This window comes from Mesoplodon bidens (assembly GCF_964165515.1).
Source record: "Mesoplodon bidens genome assembly, chromosome: 9".
NCBI lineage: Eukaryota > Metazoa > Chordata > Mammalia > Artiodactyla > Ziphiidae > Mesoplodon > Mesoplodon bidens.
Window position 1 is genome coordinate 39,253,062 of NC_138166.1, and position 22,037 is coordinate 39,275,098.

Here is a 22,037-nt window from a genome sequence, read left to right on the forward strand (position 1 = left end):
ACAGTTGGCACCACCTAAGTCTCCAAATGTCCATTGTACTTTGCCTGACGGTTCAATGTGCTTTCTGGACAGAGACTTGAATGTTGAGGAAGCTGTTAAGGAGGGAGCCTCACACGCCCTTCTCTTCAGTATCTCCTGAACGAAACTCTGCAAACATGCATAAACAATCACAGTAACAAGAGTAAGAATAGAACATTTTTGTGAGCAGTTAATAAGAGTAACGAAATCATCTCAGTTAAAAATGTTTTTTATCTTTAAATTTATGTTGGTGCAAACTTCAAAATTTGGCTCCAGTGAGAAGTGGTTAGGCAAAGGATGGTGGGTAAGATTACAATATGTGTATTTTCTAAAACAATTTTTATTGAAGTATAGTTGATTTACAATGCTGTTTTAGTTTCTGGTGTACAGCAAGGTGATTCAGTTATATACATATATATATATATATATATATATATATATATATATATATATTCAGTTATATATATTCATTATATATAATGAATATATATATTCAATATATATATTCTTTTTCATATGCTTTTCCTTTATGGTTTATTACAGGATTTTGTTTTTAAGTCCTAAAATGGCATTTTTATTTTTTTCCATTTTATTATTTTTTTTAACATCTTTATTGTAGTATAATTGTTTACAATATTGTGTTAGTTTCTGCTGTATACGAAGTGAATCAGCTATACATACACATATATCCCCATATCTCCTCCCTCTTGTGTCTCCCTCACCCCCTCCCTATCGCACCCCTCTAGGTGGTCACAGAGCACGGAGCTTATCTCCCTGTGCCATGCAGCTGCTTCCCACTAGCTGTCTGTTTTACATTTGGTAGTGTATATATGTCAGTATATATGCTACTCTCTCACTTCATCCCAGTTTACCCTTCCCCCTCCCTGTGTCCTCAAGTCCATTCTCTAGGTCTGCGTCTTTATTCCTGTCCTGCCCCTAGGTTCATCAGAACCATGGTTTTTTTTAGATTCCATACATATGTGTTAGTGTACGGTATTTGTTTTTCTCTTTCTGTCTTACTTTACTCTGTATGACAGACTCTAGGTCCATCCACCTCACTACAAATAACTCAATTTCGTTTCTTTTTATGGCTGAGTAATATTCCATTGTATATATGTGCCACATCGTCTTTATCCATTCATCTGTTGATGGACACTTAGGTTGCTCCCATGTCCTGACTACTGTAAATAGTGCTGCAATGAACATTGTGGTACATGTCTCTTCTTGGATTATGGTTTTCTCAGGGTATATGCCCAGTAGTGGGATTGGTGGGTCATATGGTAGTTCTATTTTTGGTTTTTTAAGGAACCTTCATACTGTTCTCCATAGTGGCTGTATCAATTTACTTTCCCACCAACAGTGCAAGAGGGTTCCCTTTTCTCCACACCCTCTCCAGCATTTATTGTTTGTAGATTTTTTGATGATGGCCATTCTGACTGGAGTGAGGTGATAACCTCATTGTAGTTTCGATTTGCATTTCTCTAGTGATTAGAGATGTTGAGCATCCTTCCATGTGTTTGTTGGCAATCTATTGCAGGATATTGAATATAGTTCCCTGTGCTATACAATAGGATCTTGCTTTTTATCTGTTCTCTATATAATAGTTTGCATCTGCTAGTCCCAAGCTCCCAATCCAACCCTCCTCCACACATATTTATTAGATATGTCAAGGACCCATTGAAAAGAAAAACAATTTATGTTTCATCTAATTGATACACTTGTCATACACTGAAATAACCTTCGATTAAAGATGTTAATAAATGCAATAGTAGTATAAAAATCACTCTGATCCATTTCTTTTTAAAATTTGTATTGTGTTCAGATGTGTGAGTGTACACACTTAAGGATGTGCAAAATCATAAAAGGTTAAAGAAATTATGAAGCTTCAATGTAAAAATAAAATTCATGGAAACCATGATGCCCTGGATACATTTTATTATCATGTGTGAGGAAGGAACAGCTTCCCCTCTTAGACTGAGGCAGTGCACCATTTTAGGAAGACAGTTGTTCTTTTCCCAAACCTGCTTTTCTGTCTCTCACTTTTTTTAATGCCAGGGATATCCAGTTATATAAGGAAAAGAAGCTATTTTAAATAGTTTTATTTGGCCAGTTTACGTTTATTATGGCACCGGAGTTATTGTATTCAGCTACTCCATACTGATATCCAAGCCTGTCAGAACCGGTAATACTTTGTGGTTTCTAAATATTTGGAGTGTTCATCAACATTTAAACTAATTTTATTTCCAAATCGCTTAAAAATGAGACATGGCTAAAAAGAAACTTTTTTTAAAAAGTTCTTGTTGAACCCTGCTGTTCTTTTAATAAATGAAGCCTGCAAAGGGAAGCAATAGATTTGGATTCTGCCACTAACTTAATTTTCTTGGCTAGTCATCTAAACTTTCTGATTCTCAGTTTTCCAATCTGGAAAATGGGATTTCTTGTTTTACTGGGAGGATTAAATGAGACCATAAACATGAAAGCAATTTTTTAAAAATATGAACATCCTTATATAGGTAGAAGGTATAATTCTGTTAATTTTTCTTGAAATAACTGATGACCCTTTTAATGTGAGTACTATACTCTTATTATAGTTAAACTAAGTCAAACCTCTAATAATCTCTCTATCAAAGATTTTTTTCTTTGTCCTATGACAATTTGAATTAAATTGTCAATTTAAAATGATTACATGTTAGGAAATATGAAGACAAGAGATATCTCAATACTTAAGAATAATAGGACTTTTAAAAATTCTTGGTATTAGGTTAAACTTAATAAGTGCCCTGAAGGCAAATGCATCTTTTAAACTAATTATCTGTACTGTGTATTCTATTTAATATTAAAATGATACTGATTAAATAAAATCAATCACATTCCTCTGTAGTCACACCTCACATTTGATTAAATAAAAAAACACACTTCCTGTATTAATTCTGATTAAAAATACATTACATTTAGAATTAACACATGATAATTTTCAAAAAACTGAAACATTTACTCTGTTCATCCTTGATATTTAAAAAATTATACATGGAAGAATGAAGAAGAAGTATGTAATTTCTGAACTTGTTTTCTGTCAACTTGCTTCTTTTTCTTTTGCCCAGATGCCGTGGTTTTCTTACTGTAACTCAGGGTTAGGCTACTGATGAGCATGTTAATTTAATGTATACTCTTTGCCTACATATCTTGATTGAAAGTGAGCTCATATATATGTTCTTTCATCCCTCTTATTCTTGGAATGAATTTCTAGTGTTGCTGTCAGACGGCTGAGGATTACTGGAGAAATTCTCAGAGCTGGTGGCTTTCTCTCTTACATATTTATTTCTTCTAGTTCCAGCTGAGCCCTTAATTTCACTTGATCCTGTTACTCATCAGCTGCTTTCCCATTCTCAGAGAAGTAGTGACAAAATCTCTACTATTTTCTTACTTTCTTCATCTTGCTACCTCTGCCAATTTCGCTCTCTCTCCGTAGATAACTCACATCACCACTACTCTGAGAAAAACGAAGCCTGCAAACATGAATATCTGTAAATTACAGATTCTCTATGAAAGTGGTAGCAAAATGGCAGCCAGACTTCAATTTCATCCCATTGTGTTTCTGTGGGGTATGCCTTAAAGTGGGATTTTTATTATCCAACTTGGCACAGTCTTGGCCTTTTTGTGGCATTGGGCCCATTAGTATTACCTTCTTGTCCCCTGTACATTTTTGCATTTGAAACCCCTGTGAATACAAACTCAGAACTCTTTTTCCATCATTAGACACTCCCTCAGAATGAACAGATTTGGAAAAGGCTAATACCTGACTATATGAACTTCTGCCTCATCTGAAACATTATTTTTTTAAGGAACCCCTTTTATCGTTTATTTTCAAATGGTCCCTCTCTGTCTCTCTCTGCTTTTTTTCCCCAGCAACCTAGATGTTTACCTATATTTCTTTATAAGATGTTACGGAAAAACCCGAACAAAGTTTTTGGCCAACCCAATACACACACACGCACACACACACGCACGCACGCGCACACACACACACACACATATTTTATTTCATTGTAGCAACATTTTTGCACTCTTTTAGGAATAAGAGGATGTATAAAAAAGTTAGAAAGGGAGATCAGTTTTTCTCCCAAATTTCATTACAAAAATCTCAAAACACAGTGAATATAGTATATCCCCAACCTATATGAAGTAATTATTATTTTTCAATCATTCTTTGTATATATATGTATATATATGACTGTATGCATATATATACATTTTTACAATATACACATAATATATAATTTATTAAGTTGGACCTTTCGAAAGTAAATTGCAGGTAGTATGACACAACATCAGCAGGCACATTCTAATATAAGAACAATCTTCTATACATTTACAATACTGTTATCACACCTGAAAATATTAACTATTCCATAATATCAGTAGTTATTCTGTCTATATTCATATGCCCATAATTAGCTCAAAGATATCCTTTATTGATTTATTTTATTATTTTTTTTTTTTGTGGTAGTGGTGGGGTGGACAGGAGCTATGCTATTTGAAGTTCTTGCACTGCAATTGGTTGTTAGTCTGAATCATTTGGTAACTATAGTCTTTTCACTTGGCTTTCTATTGACTTGCTCTGTACAGACATATGCACAGCGAGCATTGACGCTTCCCAAGATAGAAGGCATCTGAGACTCATGCCCTAGAAACTGCCTGATGGGCATCTTAGTTTGATTGCTTGATAGTCCCTGGTCAATGGCATGGGATAGGATAAGGCACTTAATCTGGATTTGAGGAGATCAAATATTTGTATATTATGATAAAGATGGAAGGGCTACATTCATGTCTTTAAATGTTTATTTAGGTCTAAGCTTCAACCAAGAAATAAGAAAGAAAGAAGGCTGACAAAATGCTTTGAGCTGGTCCCGACTGAAGCAAACGCAAACGTTTCCCCACCACCCGTTGCCCCAGGTGTTATATAGGCTGACTTGGACTCAGAAATCAAGAATATTACTGACATCAGAAGCTTTCAATGAAAGTTCTACCAAATCTGTTGTCAGTCCATCTGAGAAACAACAACAATGGCCCTCATAGTCTTCTCCTGTTAATGGGATAGTTGACTCGAGTTCATCCTCCCAGACTTCATGATTTTTTTTTTACTAAAAATCTGTTGCTGCAGTATTTTTTACTTATATTATGGAAATATATTCTAAATAGAGTTGTGTTCCTGGACACTTCAATGTTCTCTAGGGTTGCCCTAGACTTCTTCTCCTTCTGTTCCACTTTTGGGTACATTGGATCCTTCTACTCCATCTCTGTAGAAGCAGCCATGAAGCCTCACATGGAGCTATTTATTCTTTTGGGTTTTGTTCCCTTCCTGGAGATCTACTGGGTAAGGCAGTAAACTAATAACTGTGCTCTCAGATCCTTCATTCTCATTTTGGGAGTCTCACACACATAGCTTGGTCCAGGAGAGGAAACTCAAATATACTGACTGCTCTCTTCTTTCTAGAGACACACAATGTCTAAGGACTAGCTTCCCATCCACCTTTCCTACTCCCCGCAACCAAGGAAAATCTTTATCTAATATTGAGTGTGATTTATCACCTATTCTTCCAAATTTGTGTTTTATTTTATAAAGTCCCACAGGACACAGGCTTTTGGAATTTGGTAACCTTTTCTCTGTTTCTTGCCAGAAAAAACTTTCCCAGTGTGACTTAGAAAAGGAAGGGTGGTGGGTAATTGAAGACATGCTGTCATGAAGACTGGTTTTAGTGTATTTAACCTAATCTTTTAATAATTACTCTCAAGTAAAATTTTGCTACTTATTTAATTATCTTTTTATTTTTTACTGCTATTAATGGAATATATATTTTTATTTCCAGAATATCACAACATAAAATCAGCACCATAAGCTGTGTCTATATCAAAAGACACTGAGTATTTGTAGACGAGATTGAAAGTTGGACTAGAAAGTGAAATGGTGGGCTGTGTAAATGGGCAACTTAAAAAATTAGTAAGAATGGTTTATGAAGGATAATGGAACTTGGAGATGAGTTCTCATTCCAAAATATGAATGTAATATATCAATATTATTGTAGAGAGGTCTGTGAAGCTGGCCAAAGATTAGTCTACTTTAAGTATATGAAATTGTAGTTTGGATAAGTAATTCTACAGTCTAATCCCCTCTGCATTAGAGTGTTCCTTATTTCATGAAAAGATTTTGGTTTATTAATGAAAGTAAGCAGAAAAATTATGACAAGGAAATGTATTTGTAATGTATTCATTTATTTCACACGTGTGTAGTGATATAAGAACCTTCACTGGTACTTGTTTTCAGTTTGACTTTTTTTTTTTTCAGCTTTAATATGGGCTTCTTTTTTTTCAGCAGACTCTGCCCACTTCAGGAGTTTCAGTCCCTGAGGTGCGTAAGCAAAGGTTTTCACACTTGCAATTTTAGGTCATTTATACATCTTGTATTGTTATAAAGAACATTTTGGGCTGTATCAGTGACATACTAAAATTAATTTGTATGCTTTATTTTATTCATATTTTGATATTTGGAATTGGGATCTTTGTATTTTCATGATGGGATAGACTTGCAGCCTTTATAATCAACATTTGTGACAAGCATTAGGGAAACAAGAAGTTAAATGGCACAAAGTATGCAGGAAAAAATAAAGGTTACTTTGCAGAGTTTTGACCAGTGTATAAGAATAGCATTATTCCTATCTGTCACATTTAAAACTTGCAGAAAACCCAAACAGTTCACTCCTCTAAGCCATTAAAATGTAGCTTTCAATGACAGAAAATTGAGAAACTCTTGTTCACTTTGAAGTCCTCATCACTTTTAAAAGAGTACGTCTACATTAATCACTTAGCATATGACATTGCATAGAAAGTCAGTGGAATAAAATATAGTCACAAAGTAAATGACTTTGATTTTGAAAATAAATGTAGGCATTGCCCAACATTTATTTTCAGTAAAGTGTTAACTTTACCTTTTAATTAATTAAGCAAAGCCTCCACATTGTTCTGTGACAATATCCCATTCAATTGCTGTTATCTCTAAAGGATATCCTCAGGTGGTATTCTTTCACTTAAAGTTATAATTTGAATCTGCTTGCTTAGAAAATATTACTCATAATATCTGAATACTATATGAGTATGATTTATTTAGAGGATAACATAATTGCACAAATATGTAATAACCTCTCTTCCTTCCCCCTAAAATGCTTTCTAATCAGTGTAGACTGCCTCATTAAATTTTTTTAAAATTTCAGTTTTTAACCATAGATATACTTACAAATATACTAGGAGCTATGCTTGAAATATAATGTTTCTACTCTAAGAGAGATGTTAAACTGTTTTTATATTCTTTAAGTCAGTTGATACCATTATTATCATAAATATTATAAAGTAGACGTTAAATTACACACTCAGGTGACAAAGGTATTAGGAGAGTTTATTATTTAGGCTAATTATGTAAGTGTCAGAGAATTAACTTTATATGTTAAGATCCTTGAGTTTATTTTTGCCCCTATCATAGCTCATCAAATAATGAACTGAGAGATTTAAAGTTTTCTCTTTAGACTTGTTAATCTCAAAATGTCTCCCACATTTAGTTAAATAATTTGTATTATTATAGATTGACTAAATAGACCAAAACTGCTGTTTTCAAAACATGCTTTTTTTATTTGTCAAAAAAACCTCTTTTTGCCTGCTATAAAGTTTTTAAAAGTCTTCCTATACTGTTTTTTGTTTCTTTGTTTGTTTTGTTTTGTTTTGGCAAGCTGTATTGGTTTACATAAACTCAAACTTTCAACCATGTCCGAAATCATTATATAAGCTTTTTTCAACTATGTTGTTCCAAAAATTTCTTTAAGCACATGTATAGCTATATACATGGGTGACTGTGTGAATACACACACACACACACACACACATGCAGGAAACCTTATATACCTCCATCAAGAACAATTGCTTTTTGGTTAATTGAAAATGTGGTTAAAGTGTATGTAGGGGAACTTATAGAAAAATGTGTATACACCTTAAACATTTTACTTAAAATATGTAAATGTGTATTCATTGGCTAAACTTTTCACATAGGATCAAGGGCTTTTCTATGTGGATACATCTATTATTTGGAAATGGCATATACCCTTTCTTGCATATAGCACAGCCTTAACACCCTTGATAAGTTTCAATTATCAATTGTTTTAAAGTATAACAAAAGCATTCCTTATTTTGTAGAAAGATATTTGTTTATTAATGAAAGTAATTGCTTTCAATTACTTTCAATTGTTTTAAAGTATAAGAAAAACTCACAGGCATCTGCAAAGCAATTTGAGTGTAAAAAAAAATCTGTTTCTATTATTAATTCTCAAATCTTTTAGTCATTGTGTCCAGCCCAACTTGACTGCTCTTCCTACACACACACACACACACACACACACACACACACATTTTGTTTTATTGTGCCTTTCCAAAGGATGCAAATAATTTTTCATGGAAACAACTTATTTTACATTCAAAACTCAATAGTTTGAGTGCTAATTAATTCCACAGTACCAATAATAAAATAAATTCTACTTAGAACTTGCATAAACAGATTGGGGACTACATAGAAATAACTAGGTTAAGCATTTAACTCACCTGGCAGAGAGAGATGATGAGTATGAATATACAAAAGAGCTGCCTCTTGGCTTTTAAGCTTCGGCTTATGGTGGCCATCAATTATTATGGTTTACAAAGGGAATGGAGAGTGAGTAAGGTTGAGGTCCATACACTCACACATAATTTTATAGTGGCCCAACCATATGCTAGTAAACACAGCCCAAATAAATGATTTTGACATGGACCTTCCCATTCCTAAATTTCATTTCTTCCAATCAGGATTTCTTGAACAGAAATCTTGTAAGTGGTTCACACTCAGTATGAAATTATCCTAGGAGAGAATATGCACATCATGTGTGATGTATGAAAACCAGGTCTGTGGATCAAGATATAAATTAATACCTTCAGGCTGAGTTGGTGAGTAGCACCTGCAAGTACGTTAAGACTAAGATTGACTCTGTCTAGTTTGTTGTCTTCTATGCTCCTACAAAAGATTCAGATTATCACAACAGTTATCCCAAGTTATGGTGACATAGTGGACAAACAAATAAAATACTATAAAGTAAATAAAGTACTTCTTCACAACACCTATCTTTACTATAATCCAAGCAGTGTACCTGTGTTAAACTTAATGATAAAATATACCAATTTCTTTTATATTTTAAAAATTACTGCCATTTACTGAGTGCCTAATTTATGCTGGTACCTTCATTGACATTTTCTCAATTTGTCATCACATGAACCCTCCCATTTTATAGATTAATTAAATGATGGCTTAGAGATAGTAAATAACATGCCCAAGTCTTTACAGAGACAAAGCTAGAATTTGGCCTCCAAGCCCATATTTTTGTCTCTGCCCAAAGTAGTTTTTGTTTTTGTTTTTGAATAAGTACTTATTTAACTGATTAAAAAGAAATGGAAATCATTATGTCATTTATTATAGTTATGTTTAAAACTATATAAAAGTATTTCTAAAAATCAAGACTACTTTGCTACTCAGCCATGTTTCGCTGCAACTTCTAAGGATTTCTAGTAGATTTAGAGCCTTTGCCATATTTGAAATGAATTAATGTTTCTCAGCAGGAAAATGTTCAAATCCCATAATAAGGTTACAATAATTAAAGGTGCAGCTGTCATTAAGTTGGTTTCTTGGAGCTCGTAACTTGTTTAAGCCCAGATGAGCATGGTAACACTCCTGCTTCAGGAAGATCTTTTATATTGTGAATATCCATGTGTTCCTCAGGTTAAAATTCTAGGGTTCCTGGGAAATTCTTGGGGCCTAGATTCAGTGGCTGAATGGGCTAAGTCTCCATTCGGGCAAGCGGTGCAGTAGCAGAGAAAGCAAGTTCCAGGGTTCCAGTAAAGGATGCTCTTGGCAGCCAAGCACCGCCTACCCCCACCCTTTGTGGCTTTGTACCAATAGAGGTGCTTTGCTGCTGCCTGTCTCTCATGCTGAGGTTGGACAAAAAGAAGAAAACCCTGTGCTTGAGGTAATCATCATTTGCTGCTTGTTGTTTGTGAGTGATCGATAATGGCAGGCTTAAGTATTGTGGTAAGCATCGCTTTTGTGAAAGCAGTTTTCAACAACTTACAAATACTCTACTTCTGAGAATCAGCATGATATAGAAAAAGACTTTTTTTAGAGCACATATTTAAAGTGACATCTTTTTATTTCATTTATTTCATCTTTCTGTTTTCTGTGAATGGCCTTTCAGCTTTTCTTCTCTGTCCATTACGATGATTATTCTTTTGGAATTCTAATACAATATATTCCCCAGTTAAGATCTGTTGCACTACTTGTACAGTCTAAGGATCACAAAACGTTGAATTCTATATTTTAAATGTCTGCATAGCAAACACAAATGGTTGATATTTGAAAATGCTAAAATATCAATAACTGTATTTTATATTTTGTTGTTATATGTTCTATATTCTTTCATGATTTTTTTGTTAGAGTAACCCTTTTCAGTGTTTGAGTAATTTCTATTGATTAAAGCAATCATTTTCCAACTCTTTATATTTGGGATAATTTATCTAGCAGAATAAAATTTGCCTTAATTATAACAAAGTAATTTATTTTGTGATTTAGAGCCCAAAAACTTTAAAAAAAAGAACTGACGGTGAAGTGATAAGCACTGCCCCCTATTATTAGAGAGCAATTTTATCCTGAATAAAGGTGCAGAATAATGCTGGTGAGCTCTTCCTGAAACTTTTCAGTAACTTCAACATAGGAAGTAACTTTCTTAAATATCATCATAGAACTCGGTCAGTCAGGGTGAATTAACCCCCAGAAGAGGCCAGTGAAATTTTTGTGAACATCAGATTTTTCAAAGATGCAATTACTTCACCCTTCCTGTCCCTCATACAAAAGAGGAAAGAAGTAAAGATTTTCTTAGTGGAAATAGGAAAAAGTATCCAACTACCCTCCTGTTAGCTTATGCTGCTTAAGTAAAATACAGTGAATAGGTCAGAGAGACTTCCATACAATTTGGAAATAAACATAAAAAAAATGAGTATAATAAAAAGAAAACCATGGGAAAAATTAAATGATTATGAGTCTCTCCTGTTTTTAAATTGTCAGCCTTGATTAATTCCACAAATTCTACCCACTAAGCATATTTCCCTCAAAGAAACCACTTGCTTTTGATTGTGTGTGTGTGTGTGTGTGCATTTAAACAAATATAAATTTTAGTATTATCCAGATTATATAATAAAATTCACCTGCCAGTGGGTAGACTGATGACTTTTTTATTAACTTGTTATATACCCCTGATGAGTCTAGATTTCAAAAAGAAAATCTTATCAATTGAAAAAACAATTTAGAGTTTTAAAATTTCTTTTTATATTTCACAGTTGCTACTAGAAAGCATTAGTTTAGTTTAATCCACAATTTACTCAGAGGGATGACTCCCTGGAGAGACATGAAACCACTTACTTAATGTTAGCTGGAGAGTCTCACCACACAGGATTCTCCCTAGCTATATGCATAGCTAAGAATAAAATAATATTAATAGATAATTGGTAACTCTTTACAGACATATACTTACATGTCTTAAATTTCCAGAATTACATTTATAAATAGTCTGGTCACAAATACCAAGTTCCAATGTGACTAAAATTTTATTTTAGTTCTTATAACCCAAGAACTTAAATTTTATTTAGTTCTTATAACCTAAGCATTTAGGAATTAAATACTAAATAACAATTGTTGGATTACATGACAGAATATAAGACATATAAGATAAGTTATAACTTTCACAATGTAGACTTTTATAGAACATTGTGCCCATGTTTTATTTACCTGCATGCTAGAACCTGGAAAAAAATTATTCCCATACCCACCAACAGTGTTACATGCTTGCACTCAGCACAAGCTGCTATGGATTTTCTAATATAAACATTGAGCTTTACTTATTTAAACATATGCCTGTTGTAACTAGTGGATTTTTTCATATATATGTATTTGGAAATATAACAAGCATTTTGCATAATGGTGACATTAATGAGCACCCTAATGGAAGAACCATACCTATTTTACATAATTCACAATAACTTTCATTTATTGAGCACATACACAATATAGGCACAGTATTAGAACTTTATACATTTTCTGTCAAGCCATACACAACTTTGAGAAATAGGTATTACTAACTCCATTTTGAATAAGAGTACGTTCTCTAAGTCTACATAGTATTTAAGTAGAAGAGATGGGATTCCACTTGGGATGTCTGATTCCAAACCTCATCCTATAATTCACTCATTTATGCATTATACCCTTAACTATCTATGGACAAAATGTTATTTGCAAGCTTAGAAAAAATTATCTATTTTTTAAAATATCAATATTTTTGCCAGAAATTATGCTTATATGAAAGTACATCATTTTCCAAAGAATTTGAATTTCAGGAATCCTATTACACCATCCATTTTCAGCCACACAAAAAATATATTCAGTATTTTTGCACCATGAAATTGCAAGGACTATAAAAGGACTACACTGATTAGCATTTATTTTGGTTTGAGACGTTTTCTGTTCCATCTGGTCCTAATATATTTTAAAAGAGCTTTACTTTTAAAATATTTCCACTTAAAAATATTTTCCTAAATTACAGTAATTGAAGAGTAATCGACAAGATACATGTAAATATAGGAACAGAAATGTATATATATCTGAATAAGTGATAGGAAATACGTGGCACTCAAACTTTTAAGCACACATGGCAGACATTGCTAATTGATCAGGACAATTTTTCACAACAAACCTAGACATGCCCCAGGAGTCCTTCTCAACACAATATTTCAGGCACTTTAAATTTTTTGATTTTTTAGTGTTAAGATTAATTTATTTCCGCATTCATTTATGGTGATTTTATCAGGCACTGATCTGGGATCTGATGTGAAACAGTGCACACACATGCACACACACACACAGAGGAATAGAGTAGCCTGTCTAACATTTGACCATGAGCAAGAACAGTCCAGCAGAGTTCAGAGTGGTTGCAAGATCCCTATATTAAGAGCACAAATGTTGTGATCAAGAAACAAAGGTGAGGTAGTTGTAGCTGGAGTGGAGTAAAAAGGGATAGGTGTGGCTGTTATATAGAAAATTGACTGTAGGGAGACAAAAGATGGAAGCTGATTGGTCCATTAAGGTGATGGCTACGATAATTAAGGCAAATAACGGGTGCTTAAACCATGTGATGATGGATGTGGTGAATAATCGTCCAGTTTGGGATTTATTTTTAAGGTGGGTAGGCAAGTCTTCATTATCAAAGTGAAATTGAAAGCCTTGGTTTTAACTGAAGTTACCTAGGGAGTAAGTATAGATTGTGGAGATGAGTGGTCCAAGGGAGAGGTCAAGTGTTAAACGTTACAGATTATAAAGCTGGAGGAGAAATCAACAAAAAAGACTACGAGGGAGCAGTTAGTCAAGTAAGAGGAGAGCTAAGAGAAAGAAGTGTCCCGGAACCCAGTTGAGGCATGTTTTCTAGAGGGTAGATGTCAATTCTGTCAATGCTGCTTAAAAATTGAGAAGGTGAAGACTGACCAACAGGTGAGGCGCAAATGAGCAGGTCATTGGTGATTTTAATAAAAGCTGATTTAGTGGATTAATGGTGATAAAAGTTTATTGGGTTGTGTTGAAAAGAGTGAAAAGAGAGGAAATAGAAATAGGAAGAAGACCACTATAAAAAATTTTTCTATTATGGTGAACATAGCAATTAGCTGGGATGGAATGTTTGTTTTAAATTATGTGCCATTCTTGAAAATCAATAGTAGCTTAAGGGTCCATCCTGTATTCATTTTCAATATTGCATGTATTTATAAGCATTATTTTCAGTGCTCAGTACCAAATCCTTTACATTACAATCCTGTATTATTATCTGCACCATTGTTTATGAAAATGATTAGCTTTAGTGTTCTTTAATAACTTTTAACAGAGTCATAATTGGGTACCTAGGGATAATACAGTTTGGTTTTCTTTCACATCCTTTCTTTAACTGATATTTTGATCATACATCTATCATATATTTTGAGCCAGTAGAAAACATTAGCTTTCATATTATTCACTAGAGAGAGACCCCAAATTCGGAACCTGGGCCCTAGTTTGTAGCCATGAAATTCTTCTCTATGTTGCTCATTGTAGTGAAACAATTCAGTATTTTTATAAAAGATTTTTTCCTTACAGGAAAGACAAGCAACAGTGAAAAAGGAAAAGGGTGGTTCCCAGCAGCCAAACAAAGTGATTGACAAGAACAAAATGCAAAGAGCCAACTCCGTTACTGTGGATGGACAAGGCCTACAGGTATGATTTTTTTTAATCCAAATGTTTGTAGCTTTCATATTTGTTACTTCCATGCTCTTAGAAGGGCATATGTCTAGCTATCAACACGTTTATTTAATGTGCAAATTTGTTCAGTTGACAGTTTCAGAAACATTTTTATTAATTTATCAAGATGTCAGTTTTATAGTTGATTGACAGAGTGACATTCTGATTGGATTAATCATTTATGATGTTATCTCCATTTAAACTCAACTTGGTAAGAGATCTTGTGTCAATCTGAAGTTTTGGCAAATTATTACTAAATATATACCTTTATTATATACATATGCATTATTTATTTCTAAGTATATGTTCTCCACACATATTATTATATCTATTTGGAAGTGATTTTGACTCACAAAATGTATGCAGAAAATAATATAATGCACTCTACTTGTGTGGAATTTTTTTCTAAATCAATAATAAAAATAAAGAATCTGGGCTTCCCTGGTGGCACAGTTGTTAAGAATCCGCCTGCCAATGCAGGGGACATGGGTTCGAGCCCTGGTCTGGGAAGATCCCACATGCCTCGGAGCAACTAAGCCCATGTGCCACAACTACTGAGCCTCCGCTCTAGAGCCCGTGAGCCACAACTAGTGAGCCCGAGTGTCACAACTACTGAGCCCGAGTGCCACAACTACTGAAGTCCACACGCCTAGAGCCCATGCTCCACAACGAAGAGTAGCCCCCACTCACCACAGCTAGAGAAAGTCCGCACGCAGCAACGAAGACCCAACACAGCCATAAATAAATTAATTTTTTAAAAAAGAAAGTTTATTTTAAAAAATCTATTATAATTTATCCATATCTTCCAATATTTTAAATTGAAATTGAAATGCCATGTATATTTCTAGTTTAAGTTAACACAAGTAGCTCAAAATCATGTTTTGAGTACTTTAAAGACCTCTAAATTACCCCTAGGGTCTCTGACATCAAAAGTAACATTTCTTTCCATCTGTATTTTAAGACATCCTACAGAGTGAATCTATTGTAATTATTTGCCTCTGTTTCTCAGTCAAACATGAACACAATCAAAGAATTTGGCTTAATCTATGGATTAAGTTCTTTTGTTTTGTTTTCCTACCTATACGTTTCTCTCTTCCAATTTTTAATTCCTTTCCTTAAGAATATGCTTCAAGTTTCACGTTCTCCAAGAAAATTTACCAACCTCTTACCACACAAAGGTATATTATGTCACATACTTGTGTTCAATATACGTGATTTTATATCTTTTTTCATTTATTATTTTATCTGTGATTCTGTGGGTTATTATGTCTTTTATATTTCTTAATTTACTAGCACAGTTGAGAGCACACAGTAGTTGCCTAAATGCTTGCTTCTTCATTGTTTTGAATATCTCATTGAAAATTTAATAATTATTGCTTAAATATTGATAAACAGGTTACTGCTTTGTTTTGACATAATAAAACACATTGTGAGTAGAATATTGTTCATGAATTATTAAACTCAAATGTAAAAAGAGGAAATTGAGAACAATAAATTTTTTTACATTGGTTAGAGAGTATAGAAGTTAATTATCGGAAGAGAAAATCAGCGTCCACACCTTTTGAAAGGCATACTTGGGTGTTAAGCGATATCACTGAAAGCCCCAAATATGAAATCTATTCATAATTTTGATAGCAAAAGCTTTTAGTTTGTTAAGTGATCCTGTGAAATTTTTAGTGGAAAATAATCAACATTTGTAGTTTTAATAAGTCAATTGACAATATCGATTAGTTTAAATCTTTAGTTGCTCTGGGTTCCTGCAATGAAAATAACAAAAGGGAAACCTAATTTTAAAATTCAAGTATATTTTACATATGGCTAGGCACATACTTCTCAACATGGAAGGGAAACACGCATCAGTTGTTAAACAGTATATGCTAGGCACTGTGATGATATTTTATGTGTATTAAGTGACACCTCTCAATGAACATATGAGATAATTATGAATTCTTAACTCTCCAATATATGATAAATATTATTATTACCACTTTAAAAATGAGCATATTGATGTTCTGAAGTCAAATTATTCCTAGGGCCTCACAGTTAGTGAGGTGTGAATGAGGACCATGTTACTCAGAGTTTGTGTGTTTTACTCCGAAGATCCCTGTCTCCTTGGTTAACAAATTTTAACAGGTCTAGAAATGCTGTATTTCTGACCACCTTGCTCTTCCATGTACTATTACATTGTTGCAAAGTTTGAAATAAAAAGCATGAATGCACTAGAATTATAACTGCTTTAGTCTCAGTTTCCTAAGATTTGTATAGTTACATCTGACTTTACTCAGACATCAGAACCAAAATTAAACGGTGCATGCAGAGTGTTCTAAAGACTTTAAACTGACATAGCAATATAAGTTGTGTTTTCTTTTTTATTCAAAAAGGATCCAAAATTTTCAATGTTATTACAACTAAATTAGTCACATCAAAAACAATAGGTGATTAACTTTCTCTGTGAATGAGTTTTATTTCTCTAACCAGATAGTAACTTTTCATAGCTTTCTTTGACATATAAAAGTGTCAGGTAAAGTTGTCAGTTAGAAAAGGGAAGACATCAGCCCTTATAAAAGAGAAGTAAGTAAATACTGTAATCATCATCATTAAAATGTTTTTAAATTAGTATATAATCACATGCAGTGGTCTGTTTCACCTCAGCAGAATGGACTAAAATATGATGCACATAGGTATTCACATAATTTGGGAGAAAATATTTAAAAGGTAAGAGAATAAAATTATTGGATAGCCATTTCATACAAAATGGAAAAATAAGTAATTTTTGTTGTGGTAATCAATTTAAAAATAATAAAATGCTTATTCTTTATCATAAAAGGTAAAAAGGTCTTACAGAAAATTAATTTTTTCTGCAAGTTTTAAAAATTATATATATCATAAAAAAGCATTGAGTTGCAGCCCAGTTTGCATATAACTCAGTGACAGAAGAGATCTACACTACTTAAAGACTATTAATCATAGTTAAGCACATTCATCTTACTTCTTTCCAGCTAACCAGCATAATGATCAGGATTATTATTTCTAATTAGAGGAAGTAATAGATCATGTATAACCTTAGGATGAGTCTCATTAATTAACCCAAGTCCTAGGGGACTTCAAATAGAGGTGGTTAGGTACTCCGTCTTTGTCATTGCTCATACCATAGGTTTACACTTAATACATATGATCAAATGTAATTGAAACTACAACTCCTTAACGTGCAATAGATGTGAAAATACAGATGATTATCCACATGTGAACAAATAAGTAAAAAAAAACAGAACTGTTGTTTAAACTGTATTAAGCCGACGTTACCTTGTCCCTAATTATTCTTTGAAAAAAGTTTCCAAGCATAAGCATCACTTGCAAACCAAAAAGTCTAGTTTGTAATACTCTTAGCAAAAGGTGAAAAGGGGAACTTTTATACTGAAATATCTAAAATTGAACTAGTGTTTTCCCCACCACAACTGATTTTCTCTATCTGTCCTGTCTTTATTATTTGTAGTATCTCATCCTTATAGTTCCTAACACTGTAAACATACATATATGCACTATACAGAAATGTATAGAGTGTGTATAAAATTAACTCCTTTTCTTTGATGATATGTGTATGTGTATGCCCACTTGGAGTCCTCAGGCCTGTTGATTCTTATAATCAGCTCTTCACTGTCATTTTAACTCCCTCTCTAAGTCCAGAATTACTATTCTATACTTTGAGTATATAACAACCTCTAAAATGAGTCCATGTCTCCATCCATATAATGTGCTAGGTTATAAATGGAATGAAAAAAATGGAACTGAATAAGATAAGATGTGTCAGGGCTGAGAATTGGAGTTGTCTATAATTTTAAGTCAGATAGTGGGCTTAGACCTCATTAAGAAGTGAAGAGTAGGGATATCTCCAAGAACTTTGGCCCATGGAACTGAAATGATGAAGTTGCCATTGACTGAGATGGAAAAGGATCTGGATGAATAAAGTTTGGAGTGAAATTTCTGATGCTGTTACATATCCAAATGGAAATGTCGAGCAGGCAGACAGATATGTGAATCTAGAATTCAGGGGTGAGGACGGATATGAATTTGGGAGTGAAAGGCATATTGATGGCACTAAGGGAGAGCGTATCTGTAGAAAGGAATGGTTGAACTGGGATCCCAAACCAGTCTGACCCTAAAGTCCTATTCTTCAATGTTTACTCTGTATGATTGAAACTGCCCCTTTATGTGAGTAAATACAATCTCACATGATTAGCTCTATTCTTTATAGAGGAGAATCCATTCTGTTTGCTCTTGCAGTGTCCTTCACACCTAATTTATAACCATTCTGCAAGATTTCAAGTACCACACATGCTGTAAAATATTCCTGAACACTTTCTCCCACCGTCAGTATTTCCTTTGTTATACTGTATTACCCTATCCCGATGTTTTTTTTAAAAACTGTTTTGAGAGGCCCAGGACTTTGTAGAGATGCCTCAAGCACAAGAGTGGGGTGGTGGGAAGCTGAGAACAGGTTCAGGGTTCTTTCACACTTCAGACATAGTAATTTGCTTTTCATCTGTTTTATATACTATTCCACTTGAAATTACTTAAAGTGCTATAAAAAATATTTACTTCCAAGATCAAATAGTTTTAGGCTAACAGAATTTTTAAAATACTTGTATTTTTGTCTAACTGCTTCCCATCCCACTAAAATCTATAACAAAATGCATATGACATTTTAGGATGAGAGTACATCACTTTCCAAAATAACTGAGTTTTACATCTTATTTCAGAATTATTGTATGAAAGTAAAAAAACAAAATTTGTCCTGTTAAAGACTATATTAGATCCAGTTCAAAAGAGAATTAGTGAACTTGAATATAAAATTGATACATTAGTGCTATCTAATCCTTAGATCCCATTCAAGTTTCACCAGTTTTCTCAATAATGGTTTTTATAACAAAAGAAGCTAGTCCAGAATCGTGTTAAGTTTTCTATATTGGTGGTCATGCTATGTTTACATCAGGGAATGTCCTCATATGTAGGCAATCCTAAAACTCAGGGTTCTTTTACTAAGGATGAAGAGGAATACGAGAATTAGGTGACAAATTGCAGTCTCTGCCACTAAGATGCTGCTTCTTATTTCAGGACTATTAGTGAACACAGAAGTTTTTTATTTTTAACTTGTAGATTTGAAAATGGCTATGCAGTACTGTAGGTCTTTGGCTCTCAAATCTAAAAAATGCTGCCTTTGGTCTCCTGGCACCTAAATTTACTCTGCTAGATTGACCTTCTTTTTATAGTAACAAAGTTTAGCAGAATTTAAAAGCTTTTTGAATGAGCATTGAAAAAGATGCCAATTTGCCTGAAACCTTGACATTTCTTGTATAAATACCACCATTAAATGATCCCCTAAGACCAGAGTTTTCTTGGGTTTGATATTGAATCGCATACTACTCCTTAAATGGAGGTTACATTAGGTCAGGTGTTTTAATCTGTTAGAATCATTGTCAAAGGGGCAGTATTCCACAGTCCCTGATAACTTACAAATAAATATCTAAAGTTTCCAATTTTTAATTTTTATACAGTCTTATTTTACAAGCATAATTTATGTTAAGGGGATATGTGAGGAAAAGTTGGCTAATTTGATTTTATTATTTCCTGTACTTCCATTTTGGGTTCTTGACTTTTATCACTTGTAAAGTATCATCGTTGTCCTAAATTCTTTATCTAGATTCTCTCCTATTTTTCTAATCCATTTGATCTGATTATCCATCTACTCACCCCTAAAAATGACATCTAGGTTTTTATATTTTCAGATCCTCTACAGACTATAATATAGTCTAGTGGGATCTTTATTTGTTTGTAATAGTGTTTCCTCACAACACAATTTTCTGTAGCGTGGTACTGTCCTTTATTTGATAAATCATAATTATGCCTTTAAACATTTCAATTAATAAATATTTCTGAGAGTTATTCCAAAATATATTTTCAAATGAATATGAAAATTTGCCCAAATGAACTTAATGTAATCTCATGTAATGGTAAGCTGAATATTGAATTTTGGGGCAATAATCCTAATTTGTATTTGGATTCAGATGTTATGTTTTGCTAAAATATTTTATTTACCTTGAGAATCTCCCCTCTCTTTAAAAATAAGGAATAACAATTCAAACTAAATGCAAAAATCAACTAAAATCCACATTTGTTAGTCTTACTTTTTGCATATGAAAACTTTAGGAGTTCTATCTGATTTTGTAATAGAATGAGAAGTAAAGGAAACTGAATACTAGTAGTCAGAGGTGTGTTTTGGTGTTTCTTTTAATGGGGGGAGGGGGATGTCACATTGCAAGTTTATAGCACAGTGTCTTAAGCTAGTAGGTACTTTCTGTCCAGTAGCTGATTGAGCACATGGAGTTCAGGGGAGAAGAGCTGAGGAGTTACTACAGATCCAGCTTGTCCATCTCATCTCCCAACTGAATGAGAGACAAATCAGGAACAAAACCCATGTGTCCTCTTTACAAGAGGAAGTAAAACAGAGTCAGAAAGAATAGATTGTAATGGGAACAAGCTGGGTAAGAGTATAAGAATTGAGAATATTTTACTCAACCTTCTCATATAGTGTGAAGATTTCAACAATTTCCCAGTGCCTATACTCATTAGAAAAATGGTATTTCACAAGAATTGGAGGAAAATATGTTGGTAGGGTATTTTAACTTATATTGTTTAAACAAAAGGAAGAACCTGATATGGTGAAATGGTTGTTTTTAGTCTTCTCATTAAATATTTCAGGTACTTTCTAAGGGAAAAATACCAGAGCAATGAAGGATACTTTGACTCTACTTTCGAAAAGTAAATTGATCTAAAACTTTGCAACTTAATATTTAGAGGACTGCATTGGTTGCATATTTTTGTTATTAAAATATTATTTTATCAAACTATGTTTAGATGGGAGTTCCATAGGTTTACACTGAATAGAAATACTTATTTAAAACAGCTTACCTCTTAACATTGAATTCAAGTAAAATACAAGTGTTCTCCTTTGCCACTCTATCAAAAACAGTTTCTGCCCCCGACCGATGAAGTCCCAGCACCTTACCTGCTTTATTTCTGGTGATACTTTTCACTACTAAATGTATATTTATTTGTTTGTTTCTCTTTTTAAAAAATATTTATTTATTTTTTTTGGCTGTGTCGGGTTTTAGTTGCGGCACGTGGGATCTTCCCTGCGGCATGCGGGGTCTTTCCCTACAGCACGGGCTTCTCTCTAGTTGTGGCGCGTGGGCTTCCCCGCGGCATGTGGGATCATAGTTCCCTGACCAGGGATTGAAAGGTGCATTGGAAGGTGGATTCTTAACCACTGGACTACTAGGGAAATCCCTATTTGTTTGTTTCTTGTCTGTTTCTCCACCAGAATATAAGCTCCACTAAGACAGGCACTTCTTTTGGTTAAATCGAGAATGTATAGTGATGAAAGCAGTGCATGGCATATAGGGACACAGTCAATTTAATGGATTCCTGTTTAGCAAATAGACTGGATTAACTGGCATCTCTTCTCAAGCAGGAAAAGAAAGCATGGAGAAAACATTGTATAGATGGGGCCTCTGTCCAAAAGTGGCCTCAAACCATC

The 22,037-nt window shown here is 33.6% G+C and overlaps 1 protein-coding gene across 8 annotated transcripts in view; it reads left to right on the top strand.

Annotated features, from left to right (window-relative positions):
• Positions 1-22,037, top strand: part of DGKB (diacylglycerol kinase beta) — a gene marked incomplete at its 3' end in the record, with an annotated part of 912,102 nt that overhangs the window by 457,005 nt on the left and 433,060 nt on the right. For 7 of the 8 annotated variants that reach the window (XM_081244282.1, XM_081244283.1, XM_081244280.1 and 4 more), the window contains 2 exons: positions 6,392-6,424; positions 14,303-14,419. In XM_081244282.1, coding sequence (XP_081100408.1) covers positions 6,392-6,424; positions 14,303-14,419 — 150 coding nt within the window. The remainder of the gene's footprint in view (positions 1-6,391; positions 6,425-14,302; positions 14,420-22,037) is intronic. The other variant, XM_081244286.1, reaches the window with a different exon arrangement.